The following is a 21374-nucleotide window of genomic DNA, read 5'->3' on the forward strand; positions in this document are numbered from 1 at the left end:
CAGGGAGCCAGATGCGGGGCTCAACCCCAAGCTCATCATGACCTGCGCTGAAGGCAGACACTTAAAAAAGACTGAACCACCCAGGCACCCCTCAACTTAACCAACTTTAAAGGGAACTAATACCTCCTACAATGCTGTTCTGTAAATAATAAACTGAGAATGTGCAATCATTTAAAAGCTGCTGAATAATCAGAACAATGAACATACAGAACAAACAAACCAAAAAATGCCTCCCACCCCACCAAAACGGGAAATACTAGGAATCCAAATGGCTTCATTCTGGCCAGAAAGCGTTTTCACCTGGGAGGGGTGGGGCAGGGGATGGGCGTGACTAGGGAACAGGAACTGAAGAGGTTCATAAATGTATTCGATTCCAATACCTACCTCCTAACTTCTCCATCAAAAAGCATGAACTGAGAACAGACTTAAGGTAATAGAACATATTCCAAAACCATAGCCAACAAGCAATTCATTACAAAATCTCTAATACTGCAATCTGAAAACCAAAATCGCTGTTAGAAGTTATCTTCCCTAAAGGTTATCCAATGCATTATTTTGCATTGATAACAACAAAATAAATCTTTAAACCACATGTGTGTCCATCCCTCCAGACTATCCAAAAGCCACCCAGAAATGCTACAGTGACACCACCACTGCAAACAGCGGCTTGGAGCAGCAGTTAGCTGCTCCTGTCAGGCAGCAATTCTCAAGGTCTCAAACTTTTTGGCCACAGACTCCTTTTACAACTCTTAAGATTCATTGAGGACCCCAAAGATCTTCTGCTTATATGGATTATATCTGCCAATATTTACTGCATTGGAATTATAACTGGAATAAATTCTTAAAATGTTTATGTACTTAAGTAACAAGAACTCTATTACATGTTAACATAAATAACTTAAGACTGTTTTCCAAAACAAAAAATTTAGATACTAATCTCCCTGTTTTACATTTCTGCAAATCTCTTTAATTACCACTTAATCAAAGACAGCTATATTTCTCTATCTGCTTCTGCAATTAATCCCTTTGACAAGTAGTTTTGGTAGACACGTATGAAAGAAAACCTGGCAGACCACCCTCCTAACTGGAAGAGTAGTTCCATAACCTGTACAAATAACTGTGGATATTCCTCTATGATGCTACACCAAAACTCCACAAGTGGTATTTTTTTGAAGATTAATTACAGTATCAAAGTTGAAACCCTATCAATAAATCCCTTATACTGCTGCATGAAAATCCATTGGTCTAGGGGCACTTTAAAGGTGGAGCCTGTGACTCTTGATCTCAGGGTTGTGGGTTCGAGCCCCATTTTGGGTGTACAGATTACTTAAAATTAAAATTAAAAAAAAAAAATCCACTGATCTACACTGCACTTTGAATATAAATTTCACCGATGTACTTTTTTTATTTCATCAAAATTAAGCTTATCGGGACGCCTTCGTGGCTCAGTTGGTTAAGCAGCTGCCTTCAGCTCAGGTCATGATCCCAGCGTCCTGGGATCGAGTCCCGCATCGGGCTCCTTGCTCGGCAGGGAGCCTGCTTCTCCCTCTGCTTCTGCCTGCCATTCTGCCTGCCTGTGCTCGCTCTCTCCCCCTCTCTCTCTCTGATAAATAAATAAAATCTTTAAAAAAAAAAATTAAGCTTATCTTCCAAATATTGACACATTATTACAAAATATATTTTTTTAAATGGTATCATTAATATCACACTACCAATCTAATCAGAAACATTTTTTAACTACCAGGAAGCTATCAAGCCCACAATTGGCAGAAACAAGCCTTCCAAATTTTTAGTTTTTATCTTCAAATTTACTGGCCACCAATGCTGTCAGCTGTTTCCTTAAAAAGAGACAGGCTCACTTCATTTTCAGGAAACTGATAAATGGTCCAAGTGTCAATACCCACGGTGGGTACATCATCTGTTTTTTAGATGAAAGAACTCCACAAGAAAAATACTAGTTTAGCCCACAAATCAGACGTGCTTTTTTCAAAACAACCACTGTACTTTGTATAGAGTTTTATGTGTACTTCCCATTTTATCATGGCTTATGTAAAACATAAGTTCGAGTCAGGATTCATTAAAATTAATGTGTTTTACTGTTTCATCGAGAAACTTTTAATGTGTGTGTTATGTGTGTAATGAAGAAATACAATGACTGGCGGAGGACGCCCTGGCCAGGGGCCTGCCTCCGACATCGCCCTTGCCCCTCAAGGACGACAATGACTAGTACAGTATGGTGCTTCTGCCTTGATTTGTCCTAAGGCAAGAACAGCATCATCTACTACTGCCTTCACACCATCGATGCAATGTTATTCAAGTAAAAAAGACATAACATTTCAGCACTACTAGGAAAACAGTTTCAATTTTTTTGTACTCCTTAAAGCGATCTGAGATCCCCGGGGTTCCACAGATCACAATGTGGGAATCACTGGTACCCATTACCATCCACCAAGAGGTCCCAGTTCTACCTGCTATGACTTCATCAAACTGATTCTTTTTTCCTAACATCCTTAAATATTTGGGAGAAAAGCTACTGTCTCCCCCAAGTCTTGCTAAATATCTCTTCTAGTAACTTAAACAACATTCTATGAATGTGGTATAAGCACTAGGTCACTGAGGATGGTTACTCTCCTCAAAATCTTTAACTTCAACTTGTGACAGTCAGAACTCAGCTGATGCAAATAATGGATCTCTCCAGCACAGTAGGGCAGAAAGCAGAAAGGCCTTATACTCTATCAATGCCACGTGACTCTCAAGAAGAATAATCTTGGCAGGATACATCTGGCAACATCTGGAGACATTTTTTGGTTGTCACTACTGGAGAGATGGGGGTGTGGGGGTCCTGAAATCTAGTGGGTAAAGGCCAGGAATGCTAATAAACACCTTACAACACAGAGACGCCCCCCTTCAAAGAATTATCTGGCTGTAACTGTCAACAGTACCTACCAGAAAAGCCCTGTATTAATGGATCCTAAAGACTACCCAAATTTTTGGAAGTTTCATCACCATGGCTCTTAAATCACACCAGCCTTTCAAAATTATACATATTACATATGAGTTTCAGACAAAATATGAGTACTTGTTCATAATATTGTCATGACCAGAACTTCAACAATCTATTTTGATTTAACCCATTCTGACAGCTCAACTATGGCCAACTCCACAATCCCACCCAAATTTAACAGGACAGGCATACTAAAAAGCAAGCACGATAAGCCTGGAAATCAAAATTCAAAACTCCAAAGAAATGAAATGAAAGGCAATGTGACAACAGAATATGAAAAACAAAGAAAGCTGATTAATGAGGGAAAAGGCCTATTTACCTAAGCAGTGTGGTCTTTTTGTTGTTTACTTAAAAATATAGTATACTTAGGGTTAAAAATGAGAGGGACAGCTAACAAAAAACTGGGCATACTGTTCACATTTCAAAAACACACTGGAAAGCCAATTATCTATCTGTGAATGTGCTGTCTAAACTGTCTTCCATTCCATACATTTGAACTTCCAAGAAAATTTATGCTCTTAGGTCTTTATAGAAAATGTACACCTCCCTTCCTCAAAGAAGGCTGGGAAAGGGTAGATATAAAAGTATTTTTATTTTCTAGAGAAAATGATATAATTATCTTTTAACTCTAATTAAAATACAACTGTTAAGTTGTATATTTCCTATCACTGATCATTTTACTACTGACACGATCATCACAAAGTTGCTTTTCAAGCACAGCCATAAAATGTGAGCTAACACAAAGAAGTCACATGGCATCACTAAAAAACATTTATTTATTTTAAATTCAGCTGAACTGAAAAATGCCACAGACAAAAAAAATCAGTATCCCCAGTGTCTTTCTACTCACAAAAGGATGAATGAATCAATTAACAGGGAACTTGTAGATTATAAGATTTTATATCTGCATATTTATTTAAAACTAAGCAATATTGTCATTTACAGAAATATGTTGACAGGCCTCTTAAAAATGACAGGAGTGGTTAAGGAGGAGCATGAAATTCTTCTTTTAAATACCGTGTAAATAGCAATAGGTATCTTAAAGCCTGTGTCGAAGTTAGATCCTCACCTGCACGCGCGCGCACACACACACATACACGTACAGAGACACATAAATAAAACTAAAACGATAACCAGTAATATATGCGAAAAAGGAAACTTTAAAAAAACAGATAAACCTGAGGTGCTGTGCTAGGTGTCTAGAAATCATAAAACCTTTATTTTGTACATAAAGAAAACTTCGAGTGTCAATTACATGGTTCATTTGGGGCCTACAAAGAAGAAAATTCGGTCCCTCGTCTCCAAGGAGCACGCTTACACCAGAATGTTCAAAAATGGAAGAAATGCAGTCTCACATTTAGGCCTCTCCACCGCTGGATACACGCAGGGGAAAAAAAAAAAAAAAAAAAGCTGTAATCTACTTTCGATCCCAACAACGAGTACTCAGATTACATCTCATTCTTTGAAACAGAACAGAAACTTTTAAAAAAATGCTGCAAGAGTAACAAAGTGTAAGACGCACACCGAGTGGGATGAGAAGGCAAGCACGCACCAGCCTTCCGTCTACCATCCGAAAAATCCCAAGCACCACTGGAGACGGGGAGTGAAGCAGGCAGGACCCCTCCGACCAGCCTATCAAAGCAGCACGGAAACAGCAATACCTAACCCAGCGCGCTGCGGAGGACACCCCGGCAAGCGCCCCTTTGCCGACGGTGGGAAGCCTGGGGAGGACTGGGCTGGTTCCGGGGGCGGGGGGGGGGGGGGCGGCGAGGCTTCCAGAGAGCGAGGCTCGTCGCTCCCAACTGGGCTTTTAGCTAGCGCTCGTGCGAGCTCGGGCGTGGAAGTGGGTTCCCTCTGCGCACGAGGTGGGCATCCCGGAGACGGGAGGGAGAGGGACGCAGCGCAGGCAGACCAGGAAGGAGCCGGACAGACGCCGAGAGTGGACCTGAGCGCTGTGTGCAGACCCCGCAACCGGCCGGGCCTGCCTTCCCCGCCGCCGGGCATTGTTTTTTCTCTCTCTCTCTCTTTTTTTTTTTTTTCGCACCCCCCGCACGGGGCGGAGAAGCGAGGGCACTCAGGTTCAGGTTCCCCCGCCCGTTCCGGAAGGGGAAGGCCCCCGGCCCCACGGCCGCGGAGCCAGGAAGGGGTGGGGGGAAGCGGGAACCGAGCACAAGGGGAAGTGCGGCGGCGAGCGGGTGAGGAAACAGGAAGAGCCCCGTTCCCGCCTGCCTCCCCAACGGGGCGAGGGCCCGGCTCTCGCGCCACCCCTTCCCCCCTCCCCCGACGCCCCCAAGGCCCCGCCGGCGTGCGAGAGAAAACAGAATACAAATCACTTACAACGGCATCGTCTCCTGCGCCGGCACCGCCCAGTCACTTCCCCCCCGCAACCGCCGCCGCTGCCGCCCTGGGCATGATCCACTGAGGCGGGAGGGAGGGGGGGGCCTGCCTCAGCCCTGGGTCCAACCCCACTCCCGCACCGCTCCCGCCGCTTTAAGCGCTTCTCCTCCTTCCCCTTCGTCCTAACATGGCGCCCGAGCGCTACCACAGCAACGTTCTAGAACTGCTGACGCCGCCACGCACGCCGTGCGCGCGCCTGCGCAAAGGCCACCCGGCGCCGCGCAGCTTCACGGGAATGGTAGTTCGTGAGGCGGCCGGAGGTCCGGTAATTTCCGCCCCAAAGCCGTCGCGCTTCCGCGGTGGGTGTGAGGTGTCGGCTAGCAGAGGCGCGGGAGGCTCCGGTGGCTGTCCGTTCCTCGAGCGGGGACGCTCCTGTCGCCGATGAGCACCACGCGGCACCTCACAGTGAGTCGCGGCCGAGGTCGCAGCTGCCGCACCTCCCCTCGAACGGCGTCATCGGCGGCGCTCGGCGGGGACCCAGGCGCCCATGCGTGCCCGGTGAGCCGCCCGAGCGCTGGGCTTGGGGCGCGGCCGCTCAGGTCGGCGCCTTGGGGTGGCCGCAAGTTACTCGGCCTCTTCCTGCTGTCCTGCGAAGTGAGAGTAAGACCCGCCTCCGGGGGCCGTGTGGACTGCTGCATGTGTTGGTTGATGCAGGGCAGCGCTTAGCACGGGCTGGTCGTTGGGACTCCCCCTCCCCTGTTGGAGCGAGGTCCACCCCTCTCGGGCTGTTGGCCGACCTGTCCGCCAAAGTGTGTACGCTGGCGCTCAACAAGTGTTTGTTGAATGAATGGATTTGCGGGGCAGCGCTATGATGACACCGAGTTCTGGAACACGAGCTGATTTTACCAGCGGGTGGTGTCCTGGAACCTCCGGGTAAAGCTGCCCTGAAGTGGAAGGACCGAGGGCAGGAACCATGGGGGTTTTAGCCCAGACCATCCTGCAGCCCTCATCCGTCCCCGGGGTGGGACCTAGGAGCGTATTCGCCACCCCCAGCCAAAGCTGGAGTGTTGGTGCCTGAGCCCGACTCTGGCACTCAGCCCTTCCCTCTGCTAATTAGAACGTGTTCTAAAGTGTCACACGGAGGGTTTACGGAGGGGCGGGAAGGAATTAAATAAACACGGCAAGGATCAAGTTCTAAAGTATTTAAGTAGGTTAATATGGACTTGTATAACCTCGGGAAATTGGGCAAAGGACTTACCTGCTTTCACAGAACATCTAGTCTGACAAGCGGTGGAGGCATAAAGACTGAGTGGAGGAAGCACAGGACCTAAACCTGTACTGTCCCGTCTATAGCCATTTGTCACGTGGGACATTTGAGCACTTGAAATGGGCCTAGTCCATTTAAGATGTAGCCTGAGTGCAAAATACAGATTTCAGAGATCTCCGTAGGAACAATATAATATATTTATATTCATATATTTATATGTAATATATCTACGTTTTGTATTCATTACATGCTGAAATAGTATTTTGGATATATTTTTAAAAATTCATTAAAGTTCATTTCATCTGCTTCCTTTTAAAATGTGGCCACTAGAAAATTTTAAATTATATGCATGGGCCTCATTTCTGTTGAACAGCACTGTTGGGAGACAGACTTGTCCTTGATTCTCACTTCTACTTGTTCCCTTACCCTCTTGTCATCAAAGTGGTTTTGGTTGGGGACCCAGTAGTAGACCTGCCCTTAAAAGTTTGGAAATCTGAGATCCAGAGAACTCAATAAAATACATTAAGGCTCTGATGTTAAAATTTGCTCATAAATAGGCACTGATGATGTATGCCACAGATTAGAGAATGGGAACTTCTTGAGCTCAAGGCTGTCCTCCACTTGGCATCTCAGAAGGCAGTGAAAGAGACAGGGTCCTTGAAACCTCTGTGCTTTCAGTCTCCAGGTGCTCCACACCGATTTTGTTTGAGCCTTCTCTAGAATGACACAGCAAGATAGTGCAATTAACGAATATTTATTTAGTACCTGGAATGTGCTAGATGCCATGTTACTTGCTGAAGACAGAAGGAAGTATACTTGTTGTTGGAATCAAGATCGATTTCCCAGTGTGACTTTAGAAATGTCCTGATAGGGCGCCTGGGTGGCTCAGTCGGTTAAACATCTGCTTTGGCAGAGGTCATGATCCCAGGATCCTGAGATCAAGTCTTGTGCTGGGATCCTTGCTCAGGGGGGAGCCTGCTTCTTCCTCTCCTCCCCATTCATGCTCTCTCTCTGTCCATCTCAGACTCTCAGATAAAATCTTTTTAAAAAAATATAGAAATGCTTTGGTAGATATATCCACTTTTCAAATCTCTGTTATATACCTGAAACTAACAGCATGTGTCAACTACACATCAATAAAAGAATTTTTTTTAATAAAAAAAGCTTGACCATTAAAAATACACTGACAGAAAAGTTAGGATTTAGTAAAGAACAGGAGGAGAAGGGCATAACACGAAACAACTTTAAAAAAAAAAGAAAAGATGGGGTGCCTGGGTGGCTCAGCGGGTTAAAGCCTCTGCCTTCGGCTCAGGTCATGATCTCAGGGTCCTGGGATCGAGCCCCGCATCGGGCTCTCTGCTCAGCAGGGAACCTGCTTCCCCTTCTCTCTCTGCCTACTTGTGATCTCTGTCTGTCAAATAAATAAAATAAAATCTTTTTTTTTTTTTTAAAGATTTTATTTATTTATTTGACAGAGAGAAATCACAAGTAGGCAGAGAGGCAGGCAGAGAGAGAGAGAGAGGAGGAAGCAGGCTCCCCGCTGAGCAGAGAGCCCGATGCGGGCCTCAATCCCAGGACCCTGAGATCATGACCTGAGCCGAAGGCAGCGGCTTAACCACTGAGCCACCCAGGCGCCCCAATAAATAAAATCTTTTAAAAAAAAAAAGAAAAGAAGGAAAGTAGAAATAGCTTAAATTTATTTGGAGACAGACTTTTGAAGTAACTAGACCACAGATATGTGGTGGGAATGAAGCTGCCAAGGACTGAGAGGCAGATAATGCGGGGCCTTTGTGTAACAGATCGTTGTGCGTCTGCCACGCACCATCGCTGTGCTAAGCTGGGAGATCGCTTCCCACTTTGAAAAATAGTCAAGATCCCTGACCCAGTGAGACCATATTTTCTTGGGAAGTGGGGGGCAAACAATAAACCCATAAACAGACAAGGGAATTACGGGTTGTATTAAGAACCATGAATAAAATAAACCAGGTCATAGAATTACGGGGGAGGTCACCTTTAGGTAAGGTGGTCAAACAAGGCCTCGCTTCGAGACCTGAAGCCATCGAGAAGATTCAGCTTTTATCTTTGTTTATGAATGGGGGAACCGTGGAAGGTTTGAAAGCAGTGATGAGCTCACATCTACGTTTTCAGAAAGATCATTCAAAAGGCAGGAACAAATTTGAGCTGCGAGAGCTTTTGAAGCTGGAGGGTAGTTTAGTTCTTGCCAGGGTTCAGGTAAGATATGCTGCTGCTCGAAATAAAGAAGGGACTGATTTCAGGGAGATTTAGGAGATGTAGTTAATGTGAATGAATGTGAGAGGCGACGGAGAAGAAAAAGACATGATTTCAGACGTGCTAGGGAGGGTGACCTAGTGGAGGGAGCCACCAGTGAACAGGAAACGAGGGTAACTAACGAGGCTGAGTAGATGAGGTCATGAGAGTCACGTGGTGTGGAGTTTTTGAAGTGCCTGGGGGTCCTTTAGAAATGCCCATCAGGTGAGTGAAAACATGTTTCAGGAGCTAAGTCAGGGCTGGAGATAGAGATTTTAAACTCTGAAAACAAAAATTTCATCTTGGAGTCATGTTTCAGTTCACGGAAGGAAGGGCCCTTCTTACACCCAGTAACTACAATCTAATCCAACCCAGACTTCACGAGTGGGTAATAAGCTAGGCGTTCAGTATCCCCAACATTTAGGGTCCACCAAAGAATAGAACTTGAGCAAAGGAAAGTGGAGCATGAGATAAAGCTAGTGACCAGTATACCGGGTTAAGACAGGACCCCCTATTGTTAGCCTTGCCTTGCTTGTCCTCAGAGCCCTGCCCACTCCCTCCAGCTGCTGCCCCATCCCCACAGCCCTCACCCTGCCACAGTGCCTCTGTTCTACTGACTACGGACATGGGGGATGGCACTTCCTACTGACGACTTAAGGATCCTTCAGATTGCATTTTCCACAGAACAATGTCATAAGTAGGGAGAATTCCTAAGCTGGTTCTCATAGGTCCATAGTGCATTCAAATTTGAGAAACGGACAGAAATGTTTTTGAGAACAGAACCTCTTCCTCTGCAGAGGAAGAGACACGAGAGAGAGGGAACACAAGCAGGGGTAGTGGGAGAGGGAGAAGCAGGCTTCCCACTGAGCAGGGAGCCCGATGTGGGTCTTGATCCCAGGACCCTGAGATCATGACCTGAGCCAAAGGCAGCTGCTTAATGACTGAGCCACCCAGGTGCCCATGATATAGAGACTTTTATCCCAATAATAAACTACAGTAGATTCATTTGGTGACTGATGATGCATACGTTTTAAATTTTTTTAACCAACGTAAGAGACCTAACTGGAGAGCAAACAGGGTTGCTGGAGAGGAGGTAGGCTGGGCTTTAAGGAGGTCACTTGTGTTGAGAGCGCTGGGTGTTACATAGAAGAGATGAAATCACTAAATTCTACTCCTAAAACCAATATTACACTATATGTTAAACTAGAATTTAAATAGAAATTTGGGGGGAAAATTTTTAACCAAGATTAACCAGATTGATGAGTCCCTCAAGTAAAAATAGTAGCATAAGCACTTTCATCTAATACATATTATATCCTTGAGCTATCTTTTCTTTAAATTCTTTTAAATTCCTTTTAGATCTTTGTTAGTTTATGTTTTAAAGAATGCATCTGCTAGGGGCCCCTGGGTGGCTCAGTCAGCTAAGCGTCTGTCTCCATCGTCGTCTCCTGTCGGTCCATCAGAAGCCGCCCCCTTCTCTGACTCTTCTGCACCACCCTAGTCTCAGCCACGGTCTCCTCTCGCTTGGGTGTTGCGGCGGCCTCCGTGCTCTTCTGCTTCTGTTTGTGCTTTCCTTCCATTCATCCCCCATACAGCAGCTGGACTTTGAAATCATAACTCAGATTTTATCACACTCTCACTATGAAATAAAAAAATATATATATCAAACCCAGTCTAGTGGCTTCCCATTGCTCTCAGAATAGAACCAAACCTGACAGTGGCTTACAAGGGCTCGGTGGCCTGGCTCTTGAGTTTCCCTCTAACCTCATTTCAAACTCTGCCCCTTTCCTCTCTGTGCTTCAGCCCAACTGACCTCTTTTCCTTAAACATGCTCAGCTCCTAGGGGCACCTGGCTGGCTATCGGTTAACTGTATGCCTTCGGCTCAGGTCATGGTCCCCTGGATCAAGCCCCGAGTTGGGCTTCCTCCTCCACAGGGAGTCTGCTTCTCCCTCCCCGCCCCCACCGCTCATGCTTCCATGCTCACTCGCTCTCTCAAATAAATTAATAAAATCTTTAAAAATGCCCAGCTCCTTGCTGCTCAGAGCCTCCATGCTTATCCCCTGTTTATTCTGTTACCCTTACTAAAATCTAAACTCCATGAAGATAGGAACCCTAAATGTATTGTTTGAAAGCCGAAAGCACAAAACCGTGCTTGGCACATACTGGCACTTAAGAATTAAGTTGTTTCTGATTCTTTAAAGGCAACTTAGATTTGCCCAGTATTTCCATTCAGTTATTTTTTTTCCTTTCAATTATTTTCAACTCTGCAATTAATCTGGCTAAAACAAAAACAGTTGGTAATTATCTTAGCATGAGCTGCCGTAACAAAATACCACAGAATTGGTGGCTTAAACAGTAGGAATGTGTCTCTCACAGTTCTGGAGGCTGGGAAGGCCAAGGTTAAGATGCCAGCGTGGCCAACCTTCTGGTGAGGACACTCATGCTGGCTTGTGGATGGCTGCTTTCTCATTGTACTCCCATGGCAGGGAGAGGGAGTAGGGGAGAGGTGATGGGGGGGAGGGGACGGAGAGGGAGGAAGAACAAGCTCTCTGGTGTCTCTTAAGGAGACCTAATCCTACTGGATCATGGCCCCACCCTTAAGACTCTACTTAACCCTAATTACTTCCTTAGAGGCTCCATCTCCAAATACAGTCACAGGGAGGGAGTTAGTACTTCAACATATGAATTTTGGGACATTCATTCAGTCCATAACAATGATCATCTCAGGTTGCTCACTCCTAGAAAGTAATGATGCATCTTCAATGGTAACTGGTTATTTAGTGCTGTGTAACAATTTGCCACAAATTTCAAACTAAAACATACATTTCAAAAAACAATAATAAAAAACACATTTATTATTGAACAGTTTCTGGGAATTTGGAATTCTGGGAATTTGTCAGGAATTTGGACATGCCTTAGCTGGGTCCTCTGATTCAGGGTCTCTAACAAGGCTACATTCATGGTGGGCTGGGGTGGGGGGTACGGGTCTCATCTGAAGGCTCAACTGTGGAAAGACTTAACTTCCACACACGTTTGTTGGCAAGATTCAGGTCTTCAGAGCTGTTGGGTTGAAGGTAGCAGTGTCTTGCTGACTACTTGCTAAACCATGTGGTTCCCCAACAGAGCAGCATTCTTTATCAAAGCATGTAAGCTCAAGGCAAAAGATTCTGCTAGCATGATTTCATATAGTCTTAGGTAACCTAAGATCTGCTGGATTCCATGGGAGAGAAGCAAATCCTGTGTTCTACCCACACTCTAAGGAAAGAGAGTACACAAAGGCATGAATACTGTTAGGCAGAGATCACTGGAGGTTATCTCAGAACCTGCCTTTCTTCTCCACTAAACTGACTTTGTATATAGCACCTAATATTGTATGAGACCCAGAAACACTCTTAAGTAATTTGAATGGCATTTTGATTAATTTCAATTTTTTTTCACACAAAAGACTAATTTTTCTCAATGTGAATTCAGATGGCATTTTTCTTTCCTAAATTGGATCTCGGGAACTCTCTGGCTATGAGCAGGTCCGCATTTTAAGGAGTTCTTTTGTTTTGTTTTGTTTTTAGTTTGGGGTATATGGTATATTTCATTTTTTTAAAAGATAGAATACCAGTTCCTTTTAAAAAGATGATTAAAGTACAATTAAACAATAACATGTATAAGCATGAAGGCCTTTGTGCTTACCCCGCCCCATAACACTGCCTATTGAGCTGTATCAATTTTTATCCTGTGCACACTCTAATGTCATTAGTACCTGAATCAGGATAGAGAAAATGTTCATTACCCCAGCAGAATAATCCTCTGTCGTTATCATCACTGCCACATGACCCCTATTTTGACCTCTATCACTACGGACTAGTTGTATCTGTTTTTCAACTTCATGCACATGGAGTCACAACACTATTCACCCTTGTAACTTCTTTCACTCAGCAGTATGTCTGTGAGACTTCGTTGAGGGAGTGACAGTTCATGTTTTTTCATTGCTATGTACTATACTGTCACTGTATCTTTCTCCTATTGTAAATATCACAGTATATCTTTCTCCTTTGAAGGACATTTGGGGTTTTTTTCTTTCCAATTTGGGGATTTTATAGTAATGTTGCTTGAATATTCTTGTACGTGCCTCGTTGTAGACATAAGCACTCATCCCCCTTGGGCGTATACCCAAGTGGAATTGCTGGACCGTGAGTGTACCCATGCTTAGCTTTGGTAAGAACTCCCAAAGACTGTCATAGGGGTAGTACCAATCTGTAGTCCCCCCAGCAATATGTGTTTGTTCCCGTGGCCCTCCATCCTCCCCAACACTTGATGTAAACAGTCCCAATTAATTTCCACCATCCACAACATTGTGTGGGAATCCCCCTGCAGTTTTTCTTTGCATTTCTCTGATGATTACTGCCGTTAAGCACTTGTAAATATGCTAATTGGTCATTTGGCTATGCTCTTTTATGAAGTGGTTTCTCAAGTCTTCCTGTTTTTATTTATTTATTATTATTATTATTATTATTTTTTAATTTATTTATTTGACAGAGATCACAAGTAGATGGAGAGGCAGGCGGGTGGGGGGGGGGGAGCAGGCTCCCTGCTGAGCAGAGAGCCTGATGTGGGACTCGATCCCAGGACCCTGAGACCATGACCTGAGCCGAAGGCAGCGTCTTTAACCCACTGAGCCACCCAGGCGCCCCACATCTTCCTGTTTTTAAATTGGATTGTCAGTCTTACTAACTTTGAGGACTTTTTGACATATTCTGAGTACGAGTCCTCTATCCTATCTACTGCATATCTGTGCATATCTATGTGTATGCATTGTAAATTTCTTCCCAGTTCTGAAGCTTGGCTTTTTACTCTTTTTAAAAAATATTTATCTAAGTAATCTCTACATCCCACATGGGGCTCAAACTCATAACCTTAAGATCAAGAGTCACACACTTCTTGGACTGAACCAGCCAGGTGTTTTGTTTTGTTTTGTTTTGTTTTAAGATGTTATTTATTATTTATTTATTTGAGAGAGAGCGAGAGAGCACACACACGCCATGCGCTGTGGGGAGGGGCAGAGGGAGAGGAAGCAGCAGACTCCCTGCTGAGCACGGAACCCAGCGAGGCTGTTGATCCTGGGACCCCGGATCATGACCCAAACTGAAGGCAGATGCTTAACAGATTGAACCACCCAGGGGCCCCCTGACTTTTTACTCTTTCAGTGTTATTTTGAGAAATCTTTGCCACCCCTGGATTATGAAGAATTCCTCTTACATTTTATTTAATTCTAGAAGCTTTATTGTTTTGACTTTCCTGTTTAAGTCTATGATCCATCTTAAAATAATTTTGTGTATAGTGTTAATCAGAGGTCAAGGGTTTAGGTTTTTTGGATTTGGGGAGTTTTCTGGCGGGCTTTGGTTTTTTGATTGTTTTTAATGCATGACTCCAAAGTGACCTGCATCATTTGTTGAAAAGACCATACTTTTTCCCCATTGAATTGCAAAGGTGAATTTGTTATAAATCAGGTGATTTATTAATATTTGAATCTATTTCTAGACTCCTTATTTTCCACTGATCTTAATCACTGTGACTTCATAATGAGTTTTGCTGTCTGGAGAGTGAAATCCTCCCAAGTTTGCTGTGGTTCCTTCTGACTCTCCAAGGTTCTTTTGCATGACCATACACATTTCTGAATCAGATGACCACTTCCCACCAAAAAAGAGAAAAGAAACACACTAGAATTTTGATTAGGATTGCATTGACTCTACAGATCATTATTTGGGAGAAGAATTGAAGTATTAACAGTACTGAGCTTTACAAGGCATTAATACAGTTTATTCCTCCATTTCATTTTGCATTACTATCAGCAGTGTTTTATAATTCTCTATGTGGAGGTTTTACACATCTTTTTTAGATTGGAGCTAGATACTTTATTATAAATGATACCAGCTCTTTTAAGTAATATAGAAATATGTCCATCCAAATTATAGTTCTACAGAGAGAAGATGCTTAGCAGTGACAAGCTGGACTGCTTAGATTTTAGGAGAAAAATTGCCTTCAAAGACCTTAATTGTAAAGTGACTCTTAATGAATCAAACCAGAAAAATGAAAAGTCCCCTTAAAAAGAGCGCCTCCTAACGTAAGACCCAGAAGAATGAATATGTCAATATCTTTTAAGAGGGAATGTGTCAAGGGGAGTCACAGAAGTAAACTCACTGCCCACCCAAAAGTCTGGGCAAATGCACCTTGTCAGGAAGAACCAGAACACAGGACGGGTGCGGTGGGGGTGGACACATCAAGCTAGCGGAAGCCAGTGCCTTGTCCTGGTTTTGCACTCCCCAAGCACTTGTGATCAGCCGGCTACTCAGAGAACCTGCTTGGAGGAAGAGAATGTGCTGAGGAAGTGGGTGCAGGTATGCTGCCGCTCAACAACTGTGAGTGTGTCTCATTGTGAGTGCAGTCATACTCTTGTCTTCTCTCCTGGTCTCCTAGGAGATGAGTTAAGACAAGTCAGCCTCTCTGGGACCCACCTGACCCAAGACATGGCTGAGATCACTCTTCTTACCTTGCCTGGCAGAGGGCTAGACTCTATATGAATTCACCAAAATCAGTGCCACTTAGTGAAGCCTCCTTGTGACCCTTTGATTTGGGGAGATTTCCTCAAATAACCCATCACAGCCTATGGAAAGGTGTAATATGGACTTCATCAACAGACTGGAGATCTGAATTGTAGAACAAATAAATTTCAGCTAAATAACTTTCACTCACTAATATTATATTTCTAATGTGTGCTGTGTACCTTTTTCATCTCTAGAGATAACAGCAAAAAACAGTCCCACCTCTGTGGAGCTTCCGTTTTAGTGGGGGAAAGAGACAATAAAAACAATGGCTTATAAAGTGATGTCAGTGCAAGCAGAGAAAAGGAACAGAGTGGGATGTCACCAACAGGATGGTCTGAGGAGGCCCCTCAGAGGACAGGATGTTTGATCCAATCCAAGGATGTGGTGAGAGTGAGTCACAGGGATATGTGTGGGCCAACGATTCCAGGCAATAGCCCTAAAGCAGACTGCACTTGGCAATGAAGAGCGAAGTGAGGGGGCATGGAGGTCATGAGGGGTCAAACTATATAAGGCCTCTCAGGCTGGGTCAGGACTTTGCCTTCCACCCTACATGAGAAGGCAAGGCTTTGGAGGGGATCAGACATCTGTTTGAAAAAGATCCCCCTGCTGCTATGTTAAGAGCAGTCACAGGAAGGAGCCTCCCAGGGACCGGTGACAGCAGCAATCCAGGTGGGAGACGGTGGTATCTTGGGCCAGGATACTAGTGTTGAAGGGGTGAAAAGCAGGAGGACAGGATATGTTGCAAAAGTTGGGCCAGTATGATGCACTGGTGAACTGAGCGAGAATAAGGAAAAAAGGAGCCAAAGGTAACACCAGGTTCGGGCCCTGAGCAACTGGAAGGATGGAATTGCTGATCCCCGAGATGGGGCCTGCAGGAGCAGCAGTGGAGGGGAGGGGCGAGTGTGCTTAGAAATTGGATTGGCCTTGCTTTCAACATTCTGGTGGAGGGCAGAGAGGGTTTCAAAGAGAAAATGATGAAATGCTCGGAGAGGTCAAGTAGGATTTGACCGTTGGATTCGGAGGTCTTGAAGGACACTGGTAACCTTGATCTAAAGAGGGACAGGATACTGGGGCCATGGCTGGAGGAGGCTGCAGAGGTCAAGGAAGTTTTCTGCATTTTAATCTTTCAGTCTCGTTTTCTGTTTTGTTTGTTTTTAAAGATTTTATTTATCTGACAGAGAGAGAGCACAAGTAAGCAGAGTGGCAGGCAGAGGGAGAGAAAGAAGCAGGCTCTCTACTGAGCAGGGAGCCCGATGCTGGGCTCGATCCCAGGACCCTGGAATCATGACCTGAGCCAAAAGCAGCCATTTAACCAGTTGAGCCACCCAGGCGCCCCTCATTTTTTTTTTGAAGTGTAGGAGCTAGTACATTAAGTTGGAAGTGAAGGGTGATGATCCAGAAACAAGGGAGAAATCTGGCTGTGAGAGAGAAGAGCAGTTCTAGGAGCAGCATCTGATGATGTGAGACAGGGTGGCATCCAGGCATAAGTCAGGAGTTGGTCCTAGATGGAAGCACAGAAGGGAAACAGAGCTAGTTTATAGTAGGAGGATAGAACGGCTCTTTGGATTGCTTGGGTTTTCTCAGTGAACTAAGAAGCAAGGTCATGGAATGTATCCATCATGAAGGCAGGGAAGGTAAGTATTATGAAGGCTAATGACTTCAAACTTGAAGATGTGTTCTATTTACTTAGTGTCTTTGATTAAAGTATTAGGGTCAAAAGTAGTGCAGGGAAGCAAAAGAAGAGGTAATTGGATGTCACCAAAATGAAGAGATTTTGTGCATTCAAGGACACCTGTCAAGAGAGTGAAAAGACAAGCCATGGAATAGGGGGAAATATTTGCAAATCATATATCTGATAAGGGTCTTGCATGAAGAATATATAAAAGACTTGTATAGTTCAATAGCAAAAAGACAAATACAAAGTGAGCAAAGGACTTGAACGTACATGTCTCCCAAAGAAGATATACACATGGCCAGCAGGCATGTGTAAACATGCTTAGTCACAGTGTGACACACTTCAGATCCATTAGCATCACTGGCATGTGCACACACACACCCCAGGTGCACACACACAATAACAAGCTTAAGTATGCAGAGAAATTGGAATCCTCCTGCATCGCTGGTGGGAGTGTCAATGATGCAGCTACTGTGGAGATGGTCAGCAGTTCCTCAGGAAGTTAAACATAGAATTACAGTGTGATAGCAATTCCGCTCCTAGGTATCTGCTCCCCCCCATTGACACCAGCTGTTCAAACAAGAACCTGTACACAAATATGCATAGCAGCATTTCACGGTATCTAAAAGATGGAAATGACCCAAATTGTCCCTCAACAAATGAATGGTTCAAGAGCCTGTGGTGCATTTGTACAGTACAATATTATTCAGCCATCAACAGGATGAAGCCCTGATCCATGCCACGGCATGAGCCTTGGAGATATGCCCATGAAAGAAGACATGAAAGGCCACATATTGAGCGATTTTGTTTATGTAAATATCCAGAAGAAACAAATCTGTAGAGACAGGAAGCAGACTAGTGGTTGCCAGGAGCTGGGATGAAGGGATAGTACAGGGTACAGGATTTCCATTGGGGTGATGGAAAGGTTCTAAAACTAGGTAGTGATAATGCTTATCCAGGGCTGTGTGAGGCCAACACCATCTTGAGCAAATGCTAATGGTAGACTATCTGGACCACTCTTCTTGAGCTCAAGCCTTCACTCACATTCTTTCCTTTTGTTTAATCACACCCTTAAGCACACCCTTAGGGCATAATGTCCATGATCTGCCCTGGAAATAGGACTCTGACACACCTATTCTTTATCATTGTTGTCGTTCTAAAAGGGGAGGGGGCAGAGAAAGAGGGAGGGCCAGCAGGTTCCACCCCCAGTGGAGCTCAGTCTCACAACCTGAGATCATGACCAGAGCAGAAATCCAGAGTCAGAAGCTCAATGATTGAGCCACCCATGTGCCCCAACAGACACCTATTCTCTGATTGGGTGGACTTCCAGCCTCTAGGGCTATAAAAGCAGCTCTTGGCGGGGGTGGGGGGGTGGTGTTGGGGACCTACTGGTCTAGGGACTACCCTGAGACATACTTCTGTCCATAAATCTCCTTAATAAACCATTTCTTGTCAAACTGGGCTTGTCAGCCTTTTTCTTTGGTCCTCCTGCTCCCTCAGCCCTAGGAAGTCGTTTTGCATATACCTCCCTTTCATGAAATAAATACAACCAATGCACCTAGTGCCACCGACTTGTACATTTTAAGAAGGTCGCAGTGGTAAATGTTATGTTGTATGTATTTTACTATAATAATAAAAAAAAACCGTGCCGTTATATTCAAATTACATTATTTAAAGAGATGAAATATATTTTATTTTTTTAAGATTTTATTTATGTATTTGAGATAGAGTGAGCAAGAGAGATCAAGTAAGAGCAGGGGGGCAAAGGGGCGAGGGGGGACAGAGAGAGGGGAGAAGCAGGCTCTCCCCTGAGGAGGGAGCCTGACTCAGGGCTCTATCCCAGGACCATGGGATCACGACCCGAACCAAAGGATGACACTTAATGGACTGAGCCACCCAGGTGCCCCAAGATGAAATATATTTTAATACATTTCTCATTCAGTGTAACTTCTCATAGTGTATAATTCTGGGAATTATGGGATTTTTCAAACTGGAAAAGACCATAGGGATTGAATGCTTATGGCTATATTATAAAGTTTGTTGAAAATATTTAACTTTTAATTACCACAAATACTAGGATTATTTATTCTGTTATGGTATTTTTTTCTACCAAAAGGTTTATAATTCTATGACTCATTGCTTAAGATACTGACCCTGAACTCAAAAATTTACCCCTGTAAACCAATGACATCTGACTTAGCATGAGTCACCAGTGTTGTAACAACTGCTTAGTGTGCTAGAAAATAATAAACTGGATCACCAAATGACCATTGTCATTTCTTTCTGACACCATTGGCACTAGGGCAATAGCAAACTATGTAAAGTCATTAGCCTACGTGTTCAAATAATATACAGTTTGATTCTCTTCATGCTATGAATTACTGTAAATCCAAGTGTGCAGAACACTTTGACTAAGAATGAAATGTTATATCAATATTTGTCCTATGAACTATACACAGATACTTCATCAATTTACCTTTAAAATACAGTTCTTTAACAAAGTCACTCATTGCCATCAGCTTTTTATAATGATTCTACTTAATAAAGTATTGGCCCCCCAAAATTATAAAGTATTAAGAAAAAAATAAAGTATTTGCTTAGAGGGAAAACAAAGAATTTTCCAAAAACTGGAAAAGCATTTTTTTTCAAGCAGAATTCCAAATCACAATTTTAACCTCATCTCTAACTCTAAAGGTGTATCACACCCAATCTTTAAATTTTCACTGCGTTTCAGGATTGTTCTTGAAGAGATACTCTGCCTATAATTAAAAGAGAGGAAAAAAAAGACACATCGGTTTAGAAGACAGTACTACTACTGTTTATCATTTCAAAATAAAAGTACATAAATCTTTACTTTCAAAGAAGTAAGAAAATCTTACTATACACTGTGAAGGTCTTAAGAGGCTATTTCTCAAAAAAAAAAAAAAAAAAAAACGAGACACAATGCTTTCTCTATCTCAACTAGCTTTTTGTTTAGATTCGGGCATCTTTTTTTTTTTTAATATTTTATTTATTTATTTGACAGACAGAGGTCACAAGTAGGCAGAGAAGCAGGCAGAGAGAGAGGAGGAAGCAGGCTCCCTGCTGAGCAGAGAGCCCGATGTGGGGCTCGATCCCAGGGTCCTGGGATCATGACCTGAGCCAAAGGCAGAGGCTTTAACCCACTGAACCACCCAGGCGCCCCAGATTTGGGCATCTTTTAATTTCAAATTGATAGTAAAACAAATATCTCTTACCAGAAAATCAACGGGATCATCCGGTCTGACCTTACAACACTCATTCAGACCCTGCATCAGGGTTGGCATCACATGGGTCATTAAATAGTTTCTCAGGGGAATAGACTGGGCCTCTAGTAGTTCTCTTTCTTCTCTTTTCACTTCTTCTAGTCGCTTATTCTACAAATAGAACATTTGGGGGTTGGGTTAAACAGAAAGGGGAGAACACATTCACCTGATTCATCCCAGAGTACATTGGAACCCAATACTGCTGTACGTGGCCACTAGATTATGATCAAGTTGGCATCGCAAACAGCAGAGAAAAGATATACATGGTGTTGTAACAACTGCTTAGTGTGCTAGAAAATAATAAACTGGATCCCAAACTCACATCTTAAATCAAGATAATTTCTAGCTGCCCAGATGAAGAAAGAGCCAGAGCGGGGGAAGAAAGGCATGAGGGAAAGAATCACAGAAGTGCTAATAGAAAGTCTAGAAGGTATTCATCTGGTGAACACGTGTTATTCCTTGCTTGGCATATGGTCCCTCCTCTCTTGGGAATAGTAATTCCAGATTCCTTTGAGAAATCTCCCTTCTTAGCCTGGTAGTTTAGGTGGGACTTAATCCCATCAGTCCAGCCCACCTCCTGCCTGTGGATATTAATAAAGGAGAAGCACATCAGGTAGAACCCAAGGATGATGCCAGCGTGGAGAGCAGAACAGAGATAGGGACCCCAGGTCCTTGATGAATCCTCTGAGTCACATATCAAGCCTTGCCTGAAGCCAGCTCTACTTGCCCCCCCTTGATTTGAGTGAATCAGTAAGTTTTCTTTATTTCTAAGCCATATTGAGTTTGCTTTTCTGTCACTTGCAAGATAAAGAGTCCTAGATGATATTATCTGTTAAAAAAGCATTTTTCCCAGCAAGACAGTAAAGCCATAAACCAACATGGGAAATGGACTGATGGATTTGACTACACACAACAATAAAACTTCTCTATGTCCAGAAGACA

General features: G+C 43.8%; 2 protein-coding genes across 7 annotated transcripts in view; both read right to left on the minus strand.

Moving 5' to 3' along the window:
• PAPOLA (poly(A) polymerase alpha) overlaps window positions 1-5614 on the minus strand; it is a 57043-nt gene extending 51429 nt beyond the window's left edge. For 2 of the 4 annotated variants that reach the window (XM_082733227.1, XM_082733226.1), the window contains exon 1: window positions 5342-5614. In XM_082733227.1, the coding sequence (XP_082589353.1) occupies window positions 5342-5349 (8 nt within the window). In that variant the 5' untranslated portion in view covers window positions 5350-5614. The remainder of the gene's footprint in view (window positions 1-5341) is intronic. The other 2 variants (XM_082733225.1, XM_082733224.1) reach the window with 1 other exon arrangement.
• A 12328-nt stretch (window positions 5615-17942) lies between these two features.
• AK7 (adenylate kinase 7) overlaps window positions 17943-21374 on the minus strand; it is a 76342-nt gene continuing 72910 nt past the window's right edge. For all 3 annotated transcript variants that reach the window (XM_082733229.1, XM_082733228.1, XM_082733230.1), the window contains 2 exons: window positions 20385-20543; window positions 17943-19907 (listed from right to left, as the gene is read on the minus strand). In XM_082733229.1, coding sequence (XP_082589355.1) covers window positions 19869-19907; window positions 20385-20543 — 198 coding nt within the window. In that variant the 3' untranslated portion in view covers window positions 17943-19868. The remainder of the gene's footprint in view (window positions 19908-20384; window positions 20544-21374) is intronic.

The sequence above is a fragment of the Mustela nivalis genome (assembly GCF_964662115.1).
Source record: "Mustela nivalis genome assembly, chromosome: 6".
Lineage (NCBI taxonomy): Eukaryota > Metazoa > Chordata > Mammalia > Carnivora > Mustelidae > Mustela > Mustela nivalis.